This window comes from Carlito syrichta, unplaced genomic scaffold (genome assembly GCF_000164805.1).
Source record: "Carlito syrichta isolate Samal-C Ts95f unplaced genomic scaffold, Tarsius_syrichta-2.0.1 Scaffold289654, whole genome shotgun sequence".
NCBI classification, from domain to species: Eukaryota; Metazoa; Chordata; class Mammalia; order Primates; family Tarsiidae; genus Carlito; species Carlito syrichta.
Genome location: NW_007233750.1, coordinates 69,610 through 84,353, shown reverse-complemented (window position 1 = coordinate 84,353; position 14,744 = coordinate 69,610). Strand labels below are relative to the sequence as shown.

General features: G+C 47.1%; 1 protein-coding gene across 4 annotated transcripts in view; it reads left to right on the top strand.

The window, feature by feature from the left end:
- LOC103256486 (receptor-type tyrosine-protein phosphatase mu) overlaps nt 1-14,449 on the top strand; it is a 184,463-nt gene extending 170,014 nt beyond the window's left edge. For 2 of the 4 annotated variants that reach the window (XM_008054339.1, XM_008054337.1), the window contains 2 exons: nt 434-569; nt 13,715-14,449. In XM_008054339.1, the coding sequence (XP_008052530.1) occupies nt 434-569; nt 13,715-13,768 (190 nt within the window). In that variant the 3' untranslated portion in view covers nt 13,769-14,449. The remainder of the gene's footprint in view (nt 1-433; nt 570-13,714) is intronic. The other 2 variants (XM_021710547.1, XM_021710546.1) reach the window with 1 other exon arrangement.
- The last annotated feature ends 295 nt before the right edge of the window (nt 14,450-14,744 follow it).

Sequence of the window (14,744 nt, the reverse complement as noted above, 5' to 3'; positions counted from 1 at the left end):
CCCCCACCCCCAGCAATGATCTGCTACTCCCAATCTCTTTCATGTAGTACAAATGAACTTTTTAAAAGGCCAGGTATCTCTTTAAACATAACCCATCCTCATCACACCAATTTTCCTGGCAGACTCTACATAAGGCACTGGTTCATTGACAGTTTTCCCCTATGGACCCTTTCTATGAAAATCTGTGAGGTACATATCAGATAACAATCCAGGGCTGAGGCAAAGCTGGGAAGGGATCTCCAGTCAGGCGACCTGTGGTCAAGTGCAGCAGCTGACTTGCTCCATTCACTCTGAGTAGAAGAACGGGGCCCAGGTGCAGAGACGCCCAGCCTCAGAGGCCTTCATCATCACTGGATCACCGGGATATAGGCCGCATGTTTCCACGGGTGTATGCAAGAAGTGCAGTCCAATCACCTGATTTCTTTTATGACAGGAACGGGGGAGGCCGCAGTGGGACGTTCTGTGCCATCAGCATCGTCTGCGAGATGCTCCGGCACCAGAGAACCGTGGACGTCTTCCATGCTGTGAAGACACTGAGGAACAACAAGCCAAACATGGTGGACCTCCTGGTAGGACACTTCCTGGGCACCCCTGTTAGCATAGAACTCCATACCAGCTCCCTGATTCGCTGATTTGCAGTGAAGCTGGTTCATAGAGGAAGAGACTCGCAAACCATAATGTAATCACTTTGCTTGTGGAACTTTTTCCCTTCTTTCTTTTTCTCCCTCTTCTTTTCTTACTTTGCTCTTTCACAAGGAGACTTTGTCTCCAACTCATTTGAAATGTGGGGATAGTTGAAACTCACAAGTGAACATCCTTATTAATTTCCCTTCCTGGCAGTGCCTTCCACGTGGCTAAGCACTTAGTCTTCACGCAAAAGAAATAATCATAGCACATGAAATGCCAGATTTTCAAATTATATATTTTATAAATAGCTTAATCGCCTAATATTTATCAAAGCTGTGAATTTCAGTTTGACATCCAGAATATTGCATTTAATTATGGTGGCCATATCTGAGAAAAGGATTAAAGGAGCTGAGAAACAAAGGACTAGGCGCAATTATTTTCTTAGAGTATTTCATGAAATCTCTTTTTATGTGGAGCTGTTGAAATGCCAACCACCGTGATTCAAGAATAGTAGAATAGCTTAAAGGAGGAAGCTTTTAGATTAGGTTTTTGCACTTCTCTGTGAGTGGAGGAAGGATCTGAAGGAAACAGCAGGAATAATCCAAGATGGGAGATCTGGAGAATGACCTGGGGGTGGGGAGGAGGAGGAAGAGATGGCAGATGCTGACAAGCTCTGAAAGCCAATGTACCCTGGTCCACTGCACTGCAGCTGCGGGATTAAGGTTAAAAAATAAAATAAAGACACTGAAGAGAGAGTCGAATTTCAAGCTGAAGTTGAGGAAGTAGCCATGGTCTCCATCTGCAACTTGAGAAGTCATTATACAGTGCCCCCAGCTGGCTTGTAATAGTGACCACTGACAACCAGCCCTGCTCTGCACGAGCCATCCTCCAGGGGCATCTGCTTCTCCCAGATACGGTTCTCAGTCAGTTCATTTGCAAGAAGCATGGTTGCTGGCTGCGGAATTGGGCAGAACGCCCACTTGGCCAGGTGCACATGCTCAGAACCGTCAGCAATTAGCCCGTTGGCTTCAAGAAGGGGCAAAAAGAACTGTGCTCCCCAGACTCCTGCCCCTCTTCACTCCCCTACGGGAAGCCCGCGAAAACCCAAATTCTAGTCTGAGCTCTGCTACTAATTCTAGTTAGGTGGCCATAGACACATTAAGTGTGCCATGACAATGTCTTTGGACGAGTCCCTTGGGTTTTTGCTTTGTAAATGAGGGATAATATTAGCTTATTGAGGTGACGCAGTGTGCAGAGATATGCAGAAGTGTTTTGAAAACCACAAAGGGAGAGAAGTGGTTGTTGAGGGTGTGGGAGCTGCAGGCATGATGCCGTCGTGAGGCAAAAGCACCAAAAGTGCCCTTGAAGTAGTGACAGGTTCCTGTGGAGGGGCTGAAAGGGTCCCTCCCTGAATGTTCTACCACCCTGGAATTCCCAGTCTCCAGGAATGGGAGCCATTGAGAGTAGCCCTGCAGTGGCCTGAGTGGAGGCTGACAGAGGAGGGAAACGAATGCAGGAATTAAATCTCTGCTTGTGTCTTCGCATGGTATTTAACCTCACTGACTCGGGGACAGATATGCAGCCTCCAAACTCTGATTGGTACTTGGGCAAAGTTGACCTTGATTTTTTTAAAATGCCATTGCCTCTCACTGCAGCCTGAGTTAGCAGATCGTTAGAAAGAGACCCTTGCAGGCCTCTCCTCTCAGGGCTCCAGCTGCAGCTCTCATCACTCACCAGTTTTTATGGGCAGGGACAATGGGCTTTTCCAAATCAGTGGTGCAGACAAAAGGACGGGGTGATTTTTCATGAAATTAATGGAGGCTCCGGTGGTCAAACTGGAAGGGAGCTTGTGGTCCCAGCCCACTGTTCTGTAATAACTTAGGAGTCGCTGTCGTTACGCGTAATTCTAATGGAGAAAATGAGATCCCTGGGTGCCAAGACCGCCAAAGGTCAGTACCAGTGATAGGATAAAGTCAGTAGCCGAGAACTGTAGGAAAGTTTTGCAATTTCCTCAGAAGACTGTCTGATAAATCTGTCATAGTGACTGTTATCACTGGTATCTGGTGACCAGTAAAGAAAGTCTCCCTGCTCTTTTCAGTGGGTTTGAAGCTTCTAGAATTGAATAGAAATGCTTGTTGTTTGTCTTTGCCTGTAAGTACAATTTCTGTTTACTTTGGTGTTCATACATGTGTATGCTGGCTCAGGGAATTAATTAACTTAGGTCAGAGTGATAAAGTCTGGTATGATCGTACTGTCTTAACAGGCCATCTGGGACCTGAGTATATCTGAAGCACAGAATGCTGTAGCAGCAGCCGAAACAAGCAGTATGCTGAACTCTCCTAGCTGCATCTTCAGAGAATGATAAGTGTGTCAGGCAGCCCAGGGTGTGCTTCCTAGTGGCCTCAGAAGGGACCTGGCCTGGTCCCGCTGGGTCTCCTCACACATCACATGGGAGACTGAATCCCAGAATGGCCCCTTCCATTCAGAGCAGGATAACTCTATCACTGTACCTTCTATGCCAGGGTGGAATGAATGACAGAGGGTTCTCTATCTCTCTCCACCTCCTATATAGCCCTTATTTTTCTGAATTGCTTCTGAGTTTGAGAATTCATCTGGGCTTTTTAAGGTGTAGCACCCCCATGGGAGATCCAGAAGAACTTAAAGATGGATTTTTCCACACCTTTAGTTTTGGGGGCTCTGGAGAAAAGCCAGTGGATTTCCAGGAGGCAAAATAATGTCTAACACAAGACCAGATTTTCTGTATCCCCAGCAGGCAGCTGCATTTTCTCCTGACCCCTTTTCCAGTCCAGGTTCTAAGTGATTCATCTCTTCAGCCAGCCTCAAGTCCCCATCAAAGAACTAGGTCCCCAGAGGGCAGACAAGGACAGCACAGTCTGAGATTTCCCGAGACTTGCCTGGTTAGATGCAGATGGAGTCCCTGGTGCCTGAGCTCCTTTGAAGCGATCATAATCGCTGGAAATCAGCTGCCTTAACCCGCAGCATCCTGTCACCTTTGTCTCCCTCGCTTGGTTTCTGAAGTTCCCAGGGCCCAGTCTCTTAAAAGAGGATCGACCTTTAGGGGCACATCTTACCTAGAGAAATGTCGCATCCCCTGGGAGGTGGTGGAAACCTTGGAAGACTGCTCTCCACCAGCCTCGTGCCTACCAACACGACCCATCATCTGCCCAAATGCCCCGGGGGAGGCTGGCAAAGCTACTTCTCCAGGCAGATATACACTTACATCCTCCCCTGTTTTGAGCTTACTTACAATCCAAGTAAGATTGGCCCAGATCTCCAATAGAAGTCCAGGAATCTCTCAGGGTTTGTCTTAGGGGCCTGGGAACTCACAGTCTCGTGACATCTTTGACCCCTAAGTTTGCTCCACAGAAACCCAGACCTGAAAGTCATGCCTTCCCTGCATTACTGGGCACCACCCCTACTCAAAAGCATGGATTCATGCAGTCTGCACACCAGGGCACATGTGAAATAGAACACGGAGCATCATCACCTAGCTTTCCCTGGCCACCGTCCCGCAAAGGCATTGCTCAGGGACTGCACCTGCCCTCCCCTCCCCCATGTCACTGGCTCCCTTCTCTTCCTCCCTCTTTCGTCCCAACATGCCCCATGACTATCCCCTCTTTCTTATGTCCTCCTTCTCAGGAGGAAAATACATTTCTGCCGAGCACACACGCCCTTGGGTTTTCCAGCTTCCCCCAAAGCCCACTTAATTCTGTGCTGTTTTCCCAAACAGTGATTGTCTCCCATTCAAGAGAAATGCTGGCCTCGGCTGCTAAGATAGTAAAATGTTACTTGCTAGCATGTCAGTGGAATGATCAGCCAGAGTCTTATCTTAATCCAATTCTATCCAACATGTATTTCTCAGCCTCTGTTCTATGTGCAGCATTTGCTGGGCATGGTGGTGAATGCAAGAGAGGAAGGCATGGCCTCTCCCTAGAAAGCATGTAACTTATTGGGGATGCAAAACACAAGTCCTTCCTTAACCTTGGTTTTCTCATCTGTAAAGTGGGCTGAGAATATTAAGCCAATTATAAAAAGCCACATGCTGTATGATTCCATGTCCATGAAATGTTCAGAATGGACAAAACCATGAGACAGAGAGCAGAGGAGTGGTCAACAAGGGCTGGGGGCTCGCACATAGGCACAGGGTTTCTTTTTGAGATGATGGAATTGTTCTAAATATAGCTTGCGTACTATTCTGTAAGTATACTGAGAACCACTGAACTGCGTCCAAAGACAAAATTACAACAGACTTAACTTAAAGCTCTAATTGGCTGTTATTAGCAATCCTGGAATCAAGCAACATCTCATTCTAAAAAATAAGTGGGTGTTCAATGAGCTGAGCAGAGGATTTGGCTTTGTATTGCAGAAAAGGGCAGGAGGAAGCAGAAACAAGGAACAAAAAGCAGACCGGTCGACTGGTCATTGCAAAGTCACTTCCATTATGGGATAACACAGAAGGGATTCCCTGCCACACTGGCCCAGTAAACTGGCCCCTTCATTTGGTTGCTGTGTATCATTTCTAAGCTTTGTTTGGGCATGTGGCACCTAGCAAGTGACTCTATTCTGGTTTGGTCTGGTTTGTTGGGGCCGAGTGCAGTGGCCTCATCCAAAACAGTGACCTCCCATGAACTTTATTTAACAACAGTATCTTTTAAAAGGGTCAGTTTTACGGTGTGTGTATTATGTCTTAAAAACATCAACAACAACAAACACTGATCATAGAAGCCTACAGGGTTTTTCTGTTTACCAAACCTGTCCCATATGTTACCACATTATACTCAGCCATCTTGGGAGAAACAAACTCACCCATCCAAAATCAAAGGGTAAACACAGAGACACAGAATGTAGCAGAAGCGAGACTTTAATGGTGGTCCTGCAAGATCAGGTGTCTGATAGGCAGACACACCTGGTAAAAATATAACAAACAATTTATCCCCTAGTGCACGAGTCCCTAGGGCCCCTGGTTCCTCATTGGCTGAGTATTATATGGTTACAATCTTCCATGAATGTCACCTAAATTTCATTTTTCCCTTATTGAGGGGCTGGATTGAATAAGGTGGCATATCCCCTCTCCATTGGTCAGACCTGATTGGTTCCTTGTCCCCTTTGGCCATTGGTTTTGGTGGGCTTTCTTGGCAGGGGATGTCCAGGGGAGGGGGTATTCATGTTACTCAACCCCCTCCCCCCCTTCCTTCTGGGCTTTCTAAGGTTTCTGTTTCCCTAGGGTAATGTGTCATCCCCTCCATCCTGTTTGTTCAGGGATTTTCTGGAACATGTGCTTCTTGCAGTTGTCCTACCTGTAAGCCTGCTATGCAAGCTCTGAAAATGAACCATTGAAATGCTTATCTCACAGTCTTCAAACAGACAGGGAAAGCACTGTGGCTGCACCCCCGTGCACATAAGGAAACTAGAGTTTTGTGACTAGTACAAGCCAGATCCAGATTTTCAAATCCCAGCTCCCAGCCCACTGAACTTCATCCACCCACAAGGAGACTCCCACGAGGAGCCTCCCATGCTGCACCTGCTTAGAGGCTGGACACCAACAGTCTCCTAGGGCCTGTTGTAGATGGAAAGGCAAGGGGGGAAATCAACACTTACACAAAACCATTAGCTGAGCATTCCAAACAGAGTATAACTGAGTATCACAGAATGGGAGTCTCAAAGGGAAGGCCCCAGTTAGGAAGGTTCCAGTCGTCAATACTCGCTGGGTTAGTTGGTTACTGGTTACCTGGCAAGCCCACATGTGCACTGGGTAGTCTGAATTGTGAACAGCAAAGGGGGCCTGGGAGCAGAGCGGGAACACAATCAGCACATACAAAGCTGCATCTCAGAGCAATTATGAGGATAGCCCCACCCCCCACTACATGCCTTGTAAGATTGAGAAAACAGTCAGCAACCCTCTTTCGGGACCCCGCCCACTGCCAAGAGCTTTTCTATCTTCTAATAAATTCCTACTTACTCAAAAAAAAAAAAAAAAAAAAAAAAGATTGAGAAAACAACATACCCTCTGCAGCGGTTCTCAAACTGAAGTCACCTGGGATCCTTAAAAAAAATTTCTGATCCCCAGCCTGCCTAGAGATTCTGATTCAATTGATTGGGGCCTGGCTTCAGCCCAGGAGCCCAGCTCAAGAAGTGAGTGTCTAAACTTGCTCTCAGCCAGGTTACACATGAGAACCACCTAGGAGCTTTCAGAAATACCAAGGTCCAGCCTGCCCTGCCCAACCCAGCGCACCCGAGCCCGAAATTCAGGAGCTCCAACCAGGTGAGCTGAATGGGCCAAAGACCTGAGAAACTTGGTGGAGGGTTAGCAGGCCTGTCCCTCCTCTGTCCTGCATTTGCGGCATGCCCATCACCTGCCTGCCCCCCCCCACTCCATCCTGCTTATTCCAGAGCCAGGCCCCTGTCCAGATCTGCCACGCCATTTTGAGGTGCCCACTCTGTAGCATACAGCTGGCCACCCAGACTCAGCTTCCCTTCCTCTTCAGTGTCCAGAAAATAGACTACAGCCATACCACCCAGATGTGCCCGATCTCCTCTGATCTCAGAAGAATACAAAAAACAATGTACTGTACAGTAGATTTGCCTGCAAAATGGCATATGGCATGGAGCCTACAGCTCTCCCCCTTGTGCAGACAACACAGTCTACTAGCTGGGGTGTACAGACTATCCTCTCCATAGTTGTGCATGTATGTGTGCCAGCATACATGTCAGGGCAGAGGATGTAGGACGTAGGTCCCTGATCTACACTCAGCACCCTGATTCTCCTGCAGTCAGTCCTCATGCCCCTCAAGGAAGGTTTATAATAATTTTTGCTAATGCCCCAAACCCTCCCCCAACCCCAGACTCTGCTCCCCTGAGGCTGGGGCCAAGGTGCCCATACGTGGCTCCCAGGAGATACCCAGCCACTATGTGCTGAGTGACAGAACACTGCTTCTCTGCGGCCAGCATCAAGTCCAACCCAAGCTGTGCCTGCTGCCCTCTCTAACCTGGGGGGAGGCTGAGACTGTCAGCAGTGGGGTCTGAATAGGAAACTGGGTGCGGATTTTGCATAGGGCTTTAGTGAAGAAAGTTTGGCCTACATTTCTTAAAGCTAAAGATGAACGTAACAACCCATTTCATCATCGCTAGATACGCAGCTGTTTAGTGGTGATGTAAATGTCTTGTTCTCCTTGGCACAGAGTAGTTGGCCACCTGTGGTGACCTGGCTGGGAACATTGAACCAAAGGATTCCACCACAATAACAGGGCCCACTTCGCCCTCCTGGCAGGGTATTCAGCAGAAGGATTTTTCTAGCCTGGAGGCTGCAACCTCGATTGTGAGACCTGTCTTAGTTTCAAAGGCAGGTGCCTCGGGAGGGAGGCATTGCCCCAGGTCAGCTGCGTGGGCGCTTCCTTTGACTCTTCTGGGCAGTAGATGTGAGTGTTTGAAGTGCCCACGCAACTGCCAGCCCTTCCAGGGGGCTCCCTGCACTGCCTGCTGGCGTTCTGGCCTCGTGACACCCTCCCTGAGCCAGCCAGGGACTTTCAACAGAGAACCTCAACTTGCAGTTCCCTTTCAGATCTCCCCTTCTCCCTCTTCACAGGTACAAAAAGCGTGGTCTGGAGTGGGGACAGTGCTGGGTTCTTGGGGAGGAACAACCAGTCGCCCTGTCGTGTTCCCACGTGAGGATGAGAGGACCCTGCACACGGCGCTTCTCAAACCTGAAGCCAGCTAATGTCACCCAAACTGGGAGCACTCGGGAGCAGGGCATAAAAGTTCTTTTTTTCCCCAAAGCACAGGGATGGCTCATGTGGCTTAATTATACTGTTCAAAAGCAAGTGAGCTGAGAGAGGAAACTGCGGAAGATAGGCCCATACCTGGTGATCAAGTGCAATCAGTTTCCAGTGTGGGAAGATACAAGGCGTTTACCCAGGTGCTTGGGGGAGGGACACAGCAGTGTATGGTCTTCCTGCTCCTGCTCCTTATTTTCCTGATTCGGAAACAAGTCATCACAGAATCTGTGGGACTTGGCAGCTTTCTCAGGAGCGAAAAGATGGGAGAGGGAGAATTCATTTCGGAAATGATAGTCATGCCTGAGACAGAGCAGCTTCGGGGGTGTCCAGGCAGCAGCTCCTCAACTGCAAAGCCTAAAGCCCCTCCCGCGTTTGGCCTGTGCTGGGGCCTGAGGGCAGTGCTGCATTTCCCACTCGGCACACTTTAATACGTCAAGAGGAAGGTTCACAGGAGTCACTGGAGGTAACTGCACAGTTAGGTTTGTACAAAATTATTTTTATGCCATAAGGTGCCGGATCGCTTAGATTTCCATGAAAAAGATTGTTCTTGTGATTCACAAAAACAAGAAAAATGACTGGAGCACTTCATAGCTGGTGTGTTAGCCTGGCGATCCGACAGACTCCATGACCTTTTATCATTTTAGAATTCTAATTATCTCTTTTAAATATTCTGAAAATAAAAGTATCAAATCCTAAAATAACAAATTCTAGATCTGAAATATAATGCTGCCTAGAGCAAGTGATAAATTTTCCAACTAAAGAGTTGAAAAAAAAAGTCTACATATTGCCTTGCCCATGTGTGTGGGAAGAGAGTGGTCAGTTGAGGGAAATGGTGGAACACTGTGGTGGAATACCTGTTATCTGCAAGATGAGTTAGTTTAAAGAACACCTTCTCATCCGTTATCAGTTTGCTTTAAGATAAGAGCAAGCCAAGTCTTGAAATTACAGAATTCTAGGTGGACAAAGCTGGAAGGGAAACTTACGTAAGGACCCAGCCCCCCGTTTGTAACAGGAGGAAAACTGACTGGCCAGGGTCTCGGGGTTCATCGGTCCTGAGTCTCCTGGTCACTGTGGAGCACTCAGACCCGTGACCCCTAGAATACCAATGTTGTGAGTGTTGAACCCGGGACTCTAATGAGAGAGATATAGAGACCACAAAGAGCCAGCTCCGATGCAAACACACGAGGGTCTTTATTCAGGCTCGAGTCTGGGCTCACGCCCGAAGCAGCAGCTTCAGGGACCAGAGCCCTGATTCACAATGGCAAGCAGTTTTTATGCACAATTACAGAGGGAGGGGAAAGAACTCCAAACTTGATTTTACATGATTGGGTAATTTCTCCTAATGGGTACGGGAATACCTGGTATTGGTTGGTGCTGCCCGTGATTGACAGAAACCCACGTAATGGGTCGAGTGAAATGTTAGATAAGTTAGGTCCATACAGTCTCGGCTTATGAAGTAACCTGGGCCGGCAGACAAAGGGTTACATTAGCCCTTTTAGTTTACCGATCCAGCCCAAGGCTTACTTAGGAAAGCTTGTTTGCTTAACTTTTGCATAGTCATTATGGGACAACAAAAGCCAAACTTAACAAAGTTTTAAATATGAATGCTGCAAACACATACAGTGAATGTGGGGTAGAAAATCATATACTAATTCTGGGAATTTATAATAGCAAGCTTATAATAGCAAGGCAGTTACTTTTATAAAGGTCTTTGTTCCCTGCAGGTTTACATAGCCACTGCTGTAAATTATCACTGAGATATAAACCGGTGATAAAGCCCACCTAGAGAGGAGGTGGCTCCTCTAAGTCTGGTGCCACCTTGTAGGAATGTTTGAAAGAGGCTTATCGCTTTATCCTTTACATCCCGTTGTAAAAGCATAAGTTAGCCTACTGGTTTGGGTTTGACAATGCTTAACCCAAGGATTCTAAATACAAACACTGCTTAAAACCCGACATATGCCTAATTCTACGGGGTCTGAGGTAGGATTCAAAGTACTAAGATTTCATAAAATACATGAGGTAGGAATACACAAAATATATAGTAAACATGAGGTGGGGATATATGAAATATAGTGAACTAAACACTACTTTTACAGCAAATAAGTTTCTTGGTTTCTTGGGTCTCTCAATAGCATGCTCTTAACCTAAATCTATTGTTGTCCTCTCATTCTCTATTGTTGTCCTCTCAGTGAGACAGCTGCACTCGTGCCTGTGTGTCGGTGTGTGCCCAGTTTCAGTCCCACCCGAACCCTTGATTGACATTAAAGGCAGGATTCACAGCCAGAGATGAGCAGCATTTTTCTGCTAGTGATTTTTTTAAATAACAGCTTTATTGAGAGAGAATTCACATGCTATAAAATTTCCCTTTTTAAAATATACTATTCAGTGGTTTTCTAGTATATTCACAGTTATGCAACCATCACTACAATTTAAACTGACATTTCCATCACCCCCAAAAGAAACCCCACACCTGTTAGCAGTCACTCCCCACCACCTTCTCTTCCAGTCCCTGGTAACCACCTGCCTGCTTTTGATCTGTACAGATTTGCATATTCTGAGCATTTCACGTAAATGGAATCAGACAATGTGTGCCCTTTTATATCTGACTTCCTTCACTCAGAAGACATATCCATGTTTCAAATTTGTCCATATTGTAGCATGTATTAGCATTTCATTCCTTTTCGTTGCCAAATAATGTTCCACTTTATAGCTGTATGACATTTTGTTTATCCACTGTTAATTGATGGTCATTTCAGTTATGTAGGCTGTTGGCTATTTTGAACAATGCACCATGGACATTTGTTGACAAGTTTTTATGTAATAGACACCCATTCTGCGTTTTCTTGGGTGTGTACCCAGTAGTAGAAATGTGAGGTCATGTGGTAATTCTATGTTTAACCTTTTGCCAGACTCTTCTCCAAAGGGGCTGCCCCATTTACATCCCCACCAGCAAAGGGGTTCCATCTTCCCCTCATCCTCGCCATCACTTGTTTTTGCCTTTTTATTTCAGCCTTCCTAGTGTGTGTTAAATGTACTGACTTTTAGTCTTGGGGAACCTTCAGTGCATTGAAATGATCTGTTTACTTTCTGTCTTTACCTCTCGATGTAAGCCCCAGTCTCTAGCCATAAATGCTTATGCTTGAATCAGATGCTGCCAGAGCTGTGGCTTGTCACCAGTTCTATGTGCGCCGACATTTGCCTTTCAACTATGTGTCAGGTTCATACAAGAGCCTGGTGCACCCTATAACGAGGGATAATCCCGCCCTCATCTTCAGATAAGTAGGTTGGACTTCCAGGGCATTTAGAGAACAGATTGTAGGTGAAGAAAGGAAATCTCAGTGACACATTAGGAGGCATATACGAAAAAAAGTTAATTAAAGAGTCAATTAAAATGATTCCGGAAGAGGAGGAGCCAGCACGAGAGGCAGAATGGGCCCCTCACATGCACTGTGGGCTCATGGGGGCGGGGAGCAGGTGTTAGGGAGGATGGCAGCAGGGAGTGGGGAGATGGTGCCTTATTTTCAGTTAATTGGCAAAACTGAAAATAGAAGGTGCATTTCCTTGGCAGTGGCCGCCGTGATGGATAGAGACAGTGGTGTCAAATCGCATGTGTTGCAAAAGCTTGTCTCGGACTGAAATGGGAAGAGAGCCTGAAAGTTGCTGAGCCCTGTTGAGGGCTGGACTCCTGCTGGGCGGGAGGCAGAGCATTCTCAAAAGCCCGCTGTCCCTCTGCTTGATCAGAGGCTTGGTCCCATCAGGGTTGCACACACACAGGAGCAGAATGTCCTCCCCTGCCAAGACCACACCTGGGCCAGGACCTCACACAGAGCTTGCTCAGACCACGCTATGTGATCTGAAAAATGAATCCAAAAACCAGGCACGGTGGCAGTCACCTGTAATCCCAGCTACTAGGGAGGCAGCAATGGGAGGCTCACTTGAGGCCAGGAGTTTGAATCCAGCCTGGGCAACATAGAAAGGCCATGTCACCACAAAAAAAATTAAAAATTAGTAGGGTGTGGTGTTACACCTCTGTAGTCTCAGCTACTTGGGAGGCTGAAGTGGAAGGATCACTTAAGCCCAGGAGTTCGAGGCTGCAGTGTGCCAGGATCATGCCACTGTACTGCAGCTTGGATGACAGAGTGAAACCCAGTCTCCATTTAAAAGAAAAAAAAGGAAGAAAGGAAGGAAGGGAAAGAGAGAGGGAGAAAGAGGGAATGAGAATGGATTTTTTGCATGATAAAGAACTGGTCTATGGGTCCCAGAAGATTTCAAGCACTTCTTCTTCACCTTCCATTGTCCTGATACCTCTGCCTGGAATGCCTGTTTTAACCCTGATTAGGATGGCCACACACTTTAATATCCAAAATGGAACCCTTTGAGAGTGAAAGAGATTGCTACTAGTAATTATGCCAGGACAACAGGTAGAAGCCAGGACCGTCCTGGGCAGACCAAGGCATATCATCACCTGCCCCAGCTCCGCGCATCCGTTTCCTCCTCCAGGAAAGGCACCATCTTCCCCCTCCTTGCTGCCAGTCCCCCCTAACACCTGCCATCTCCCCCACTCAGCCTACAGCACACGTTAGGGGGCCATTCTGCCTCGTGTGTTTTCTCCTTCTCTTCCGGAATCACGGACTTATCAAAGTCAGGGACCAGGTCAAGGGGTCTGGAACGCAGGAGGTGCTTCCTGAATTCTCGCCAGGAAGCCCCGCAGACTGCTATCCAAAAGCCAGGCACGGTGGCAGTCACCTATAATCCCAGCTACTAGGGAGGCAGCAGTGGGAGGCTCACTTGAGGCCAGGAGTTTGAATCCAGCATGGGCAACATAGAAAGGCCAAGTCTCCACAAAAAAAATAAAAATTAGTAGGGTGTGGGAAGCACAAAGGAAGCCCCATCCTGGCACTGAGAGCCTGTGAGAGTGAAGCAGGAAGATGCTGCCTCAGGCTTCTGTAATCTTTCCTTCTGCCTCTTGATTTTCCTGCACAAAGCTCAGAATGTCGATGTACCAGTCAACGCATGTGTGTGGGCAAACCTATGCGTGAGTTCCAGTTATTCAGAACTTTCCAGGAGTTCCAGTGAGTATAGACATCACAACACATCTCGCCAGGCCTTGTGGGGAGCACCTACAAAGAGGGCGTATGTGTGGGGTTTAGAACCGTGACATCCTGACTCATTTCTAATTCAGATCCTTACTGGTTTGATTTCTTACAATTAAGACCCTAATCTACCGTAATTGCTTTAATAGAAACAGCATTTAGGTATTCTAGAGTTGGCATTGTTCCCCTTCTGTTTTCCAGGATCAGTACAAGTTCTGCTACGAGGTGGCCCTGGAATACTTGAACTCTGGCTGACGGCATACATGGCTCCGCAGACATGCCCCTGCCTACCACAAAGCCGAGGCACTCCGTGATAGGTGCGTAAAAGAGGAGAAGACTTCTCGATATGCTTATTTTGCTTCGCGTAATTGGCTCTTTGTAAGAGCCTACGAAAATGTTTATAAACTGCTTGCCCTGCCCAATTCCCAGCAATGCTGCCGCTGACAGACATGCCCTCAGCCTCCAGCCGTCAAACACCGCACCCTCATCACGGCTTGCAGCGCAGGCATCTGGCCAAGAAGAGCACAATTATATTCTTATGAAGGAATTTGTACCTTTGGGGTATTATTTTGTGGCCCGTGATCCTTTGTTATTGTTACAGCTGAGTGTCTGTTTGTGTTCTGTGGAGAATGCTACCTGGCATTATAATATATTATTTTAGGTAATATTTGTATTTTAACATGTTGCATAATATATGCTTATATAGCTTTCCAGGACTAACAGATAAATGTGTAATGAACAAAGATATGTTGTACGAGTTGTCGTTTCTATCAGATTTGTATTGTTTCCAAGGGAAAGGCTTGGGAGGGCTTAACTGAAAAACGCAAAACCCTTCGATCAGATTCACAGATCCAAAGCTTTCCCATTTGTTTATATTGTAAATATTTTTGATTTCATCAAATTATTTATTCATTAAAAGAAATTTTTGTGAAGCACCCTGAGTGACAATCATTTTTCTTAAGCCCTGGAAATGATTTCCTGTACGATGTTACCTTGTGTGACTTCTCGACTCAATAAACGATGACCCGTGAGCAGTCGTGGCGTATTCCTGGTCCCCCCCAACCCACCAGCCCCCTGGGGACAGAGTGCAGCTGGGGCCTAGTGCCCGGAGCAGGGGCAGCTGGGGCTTTTGAGAGAGAACTCTCAGGAGTGAGTACCAGGCCCCTCGTGGCCGCTGGCCCTGGTGCCGAGGTGGCCTGTGCTGTGAGCGTCCAGGGCAGGGTGTGACGCC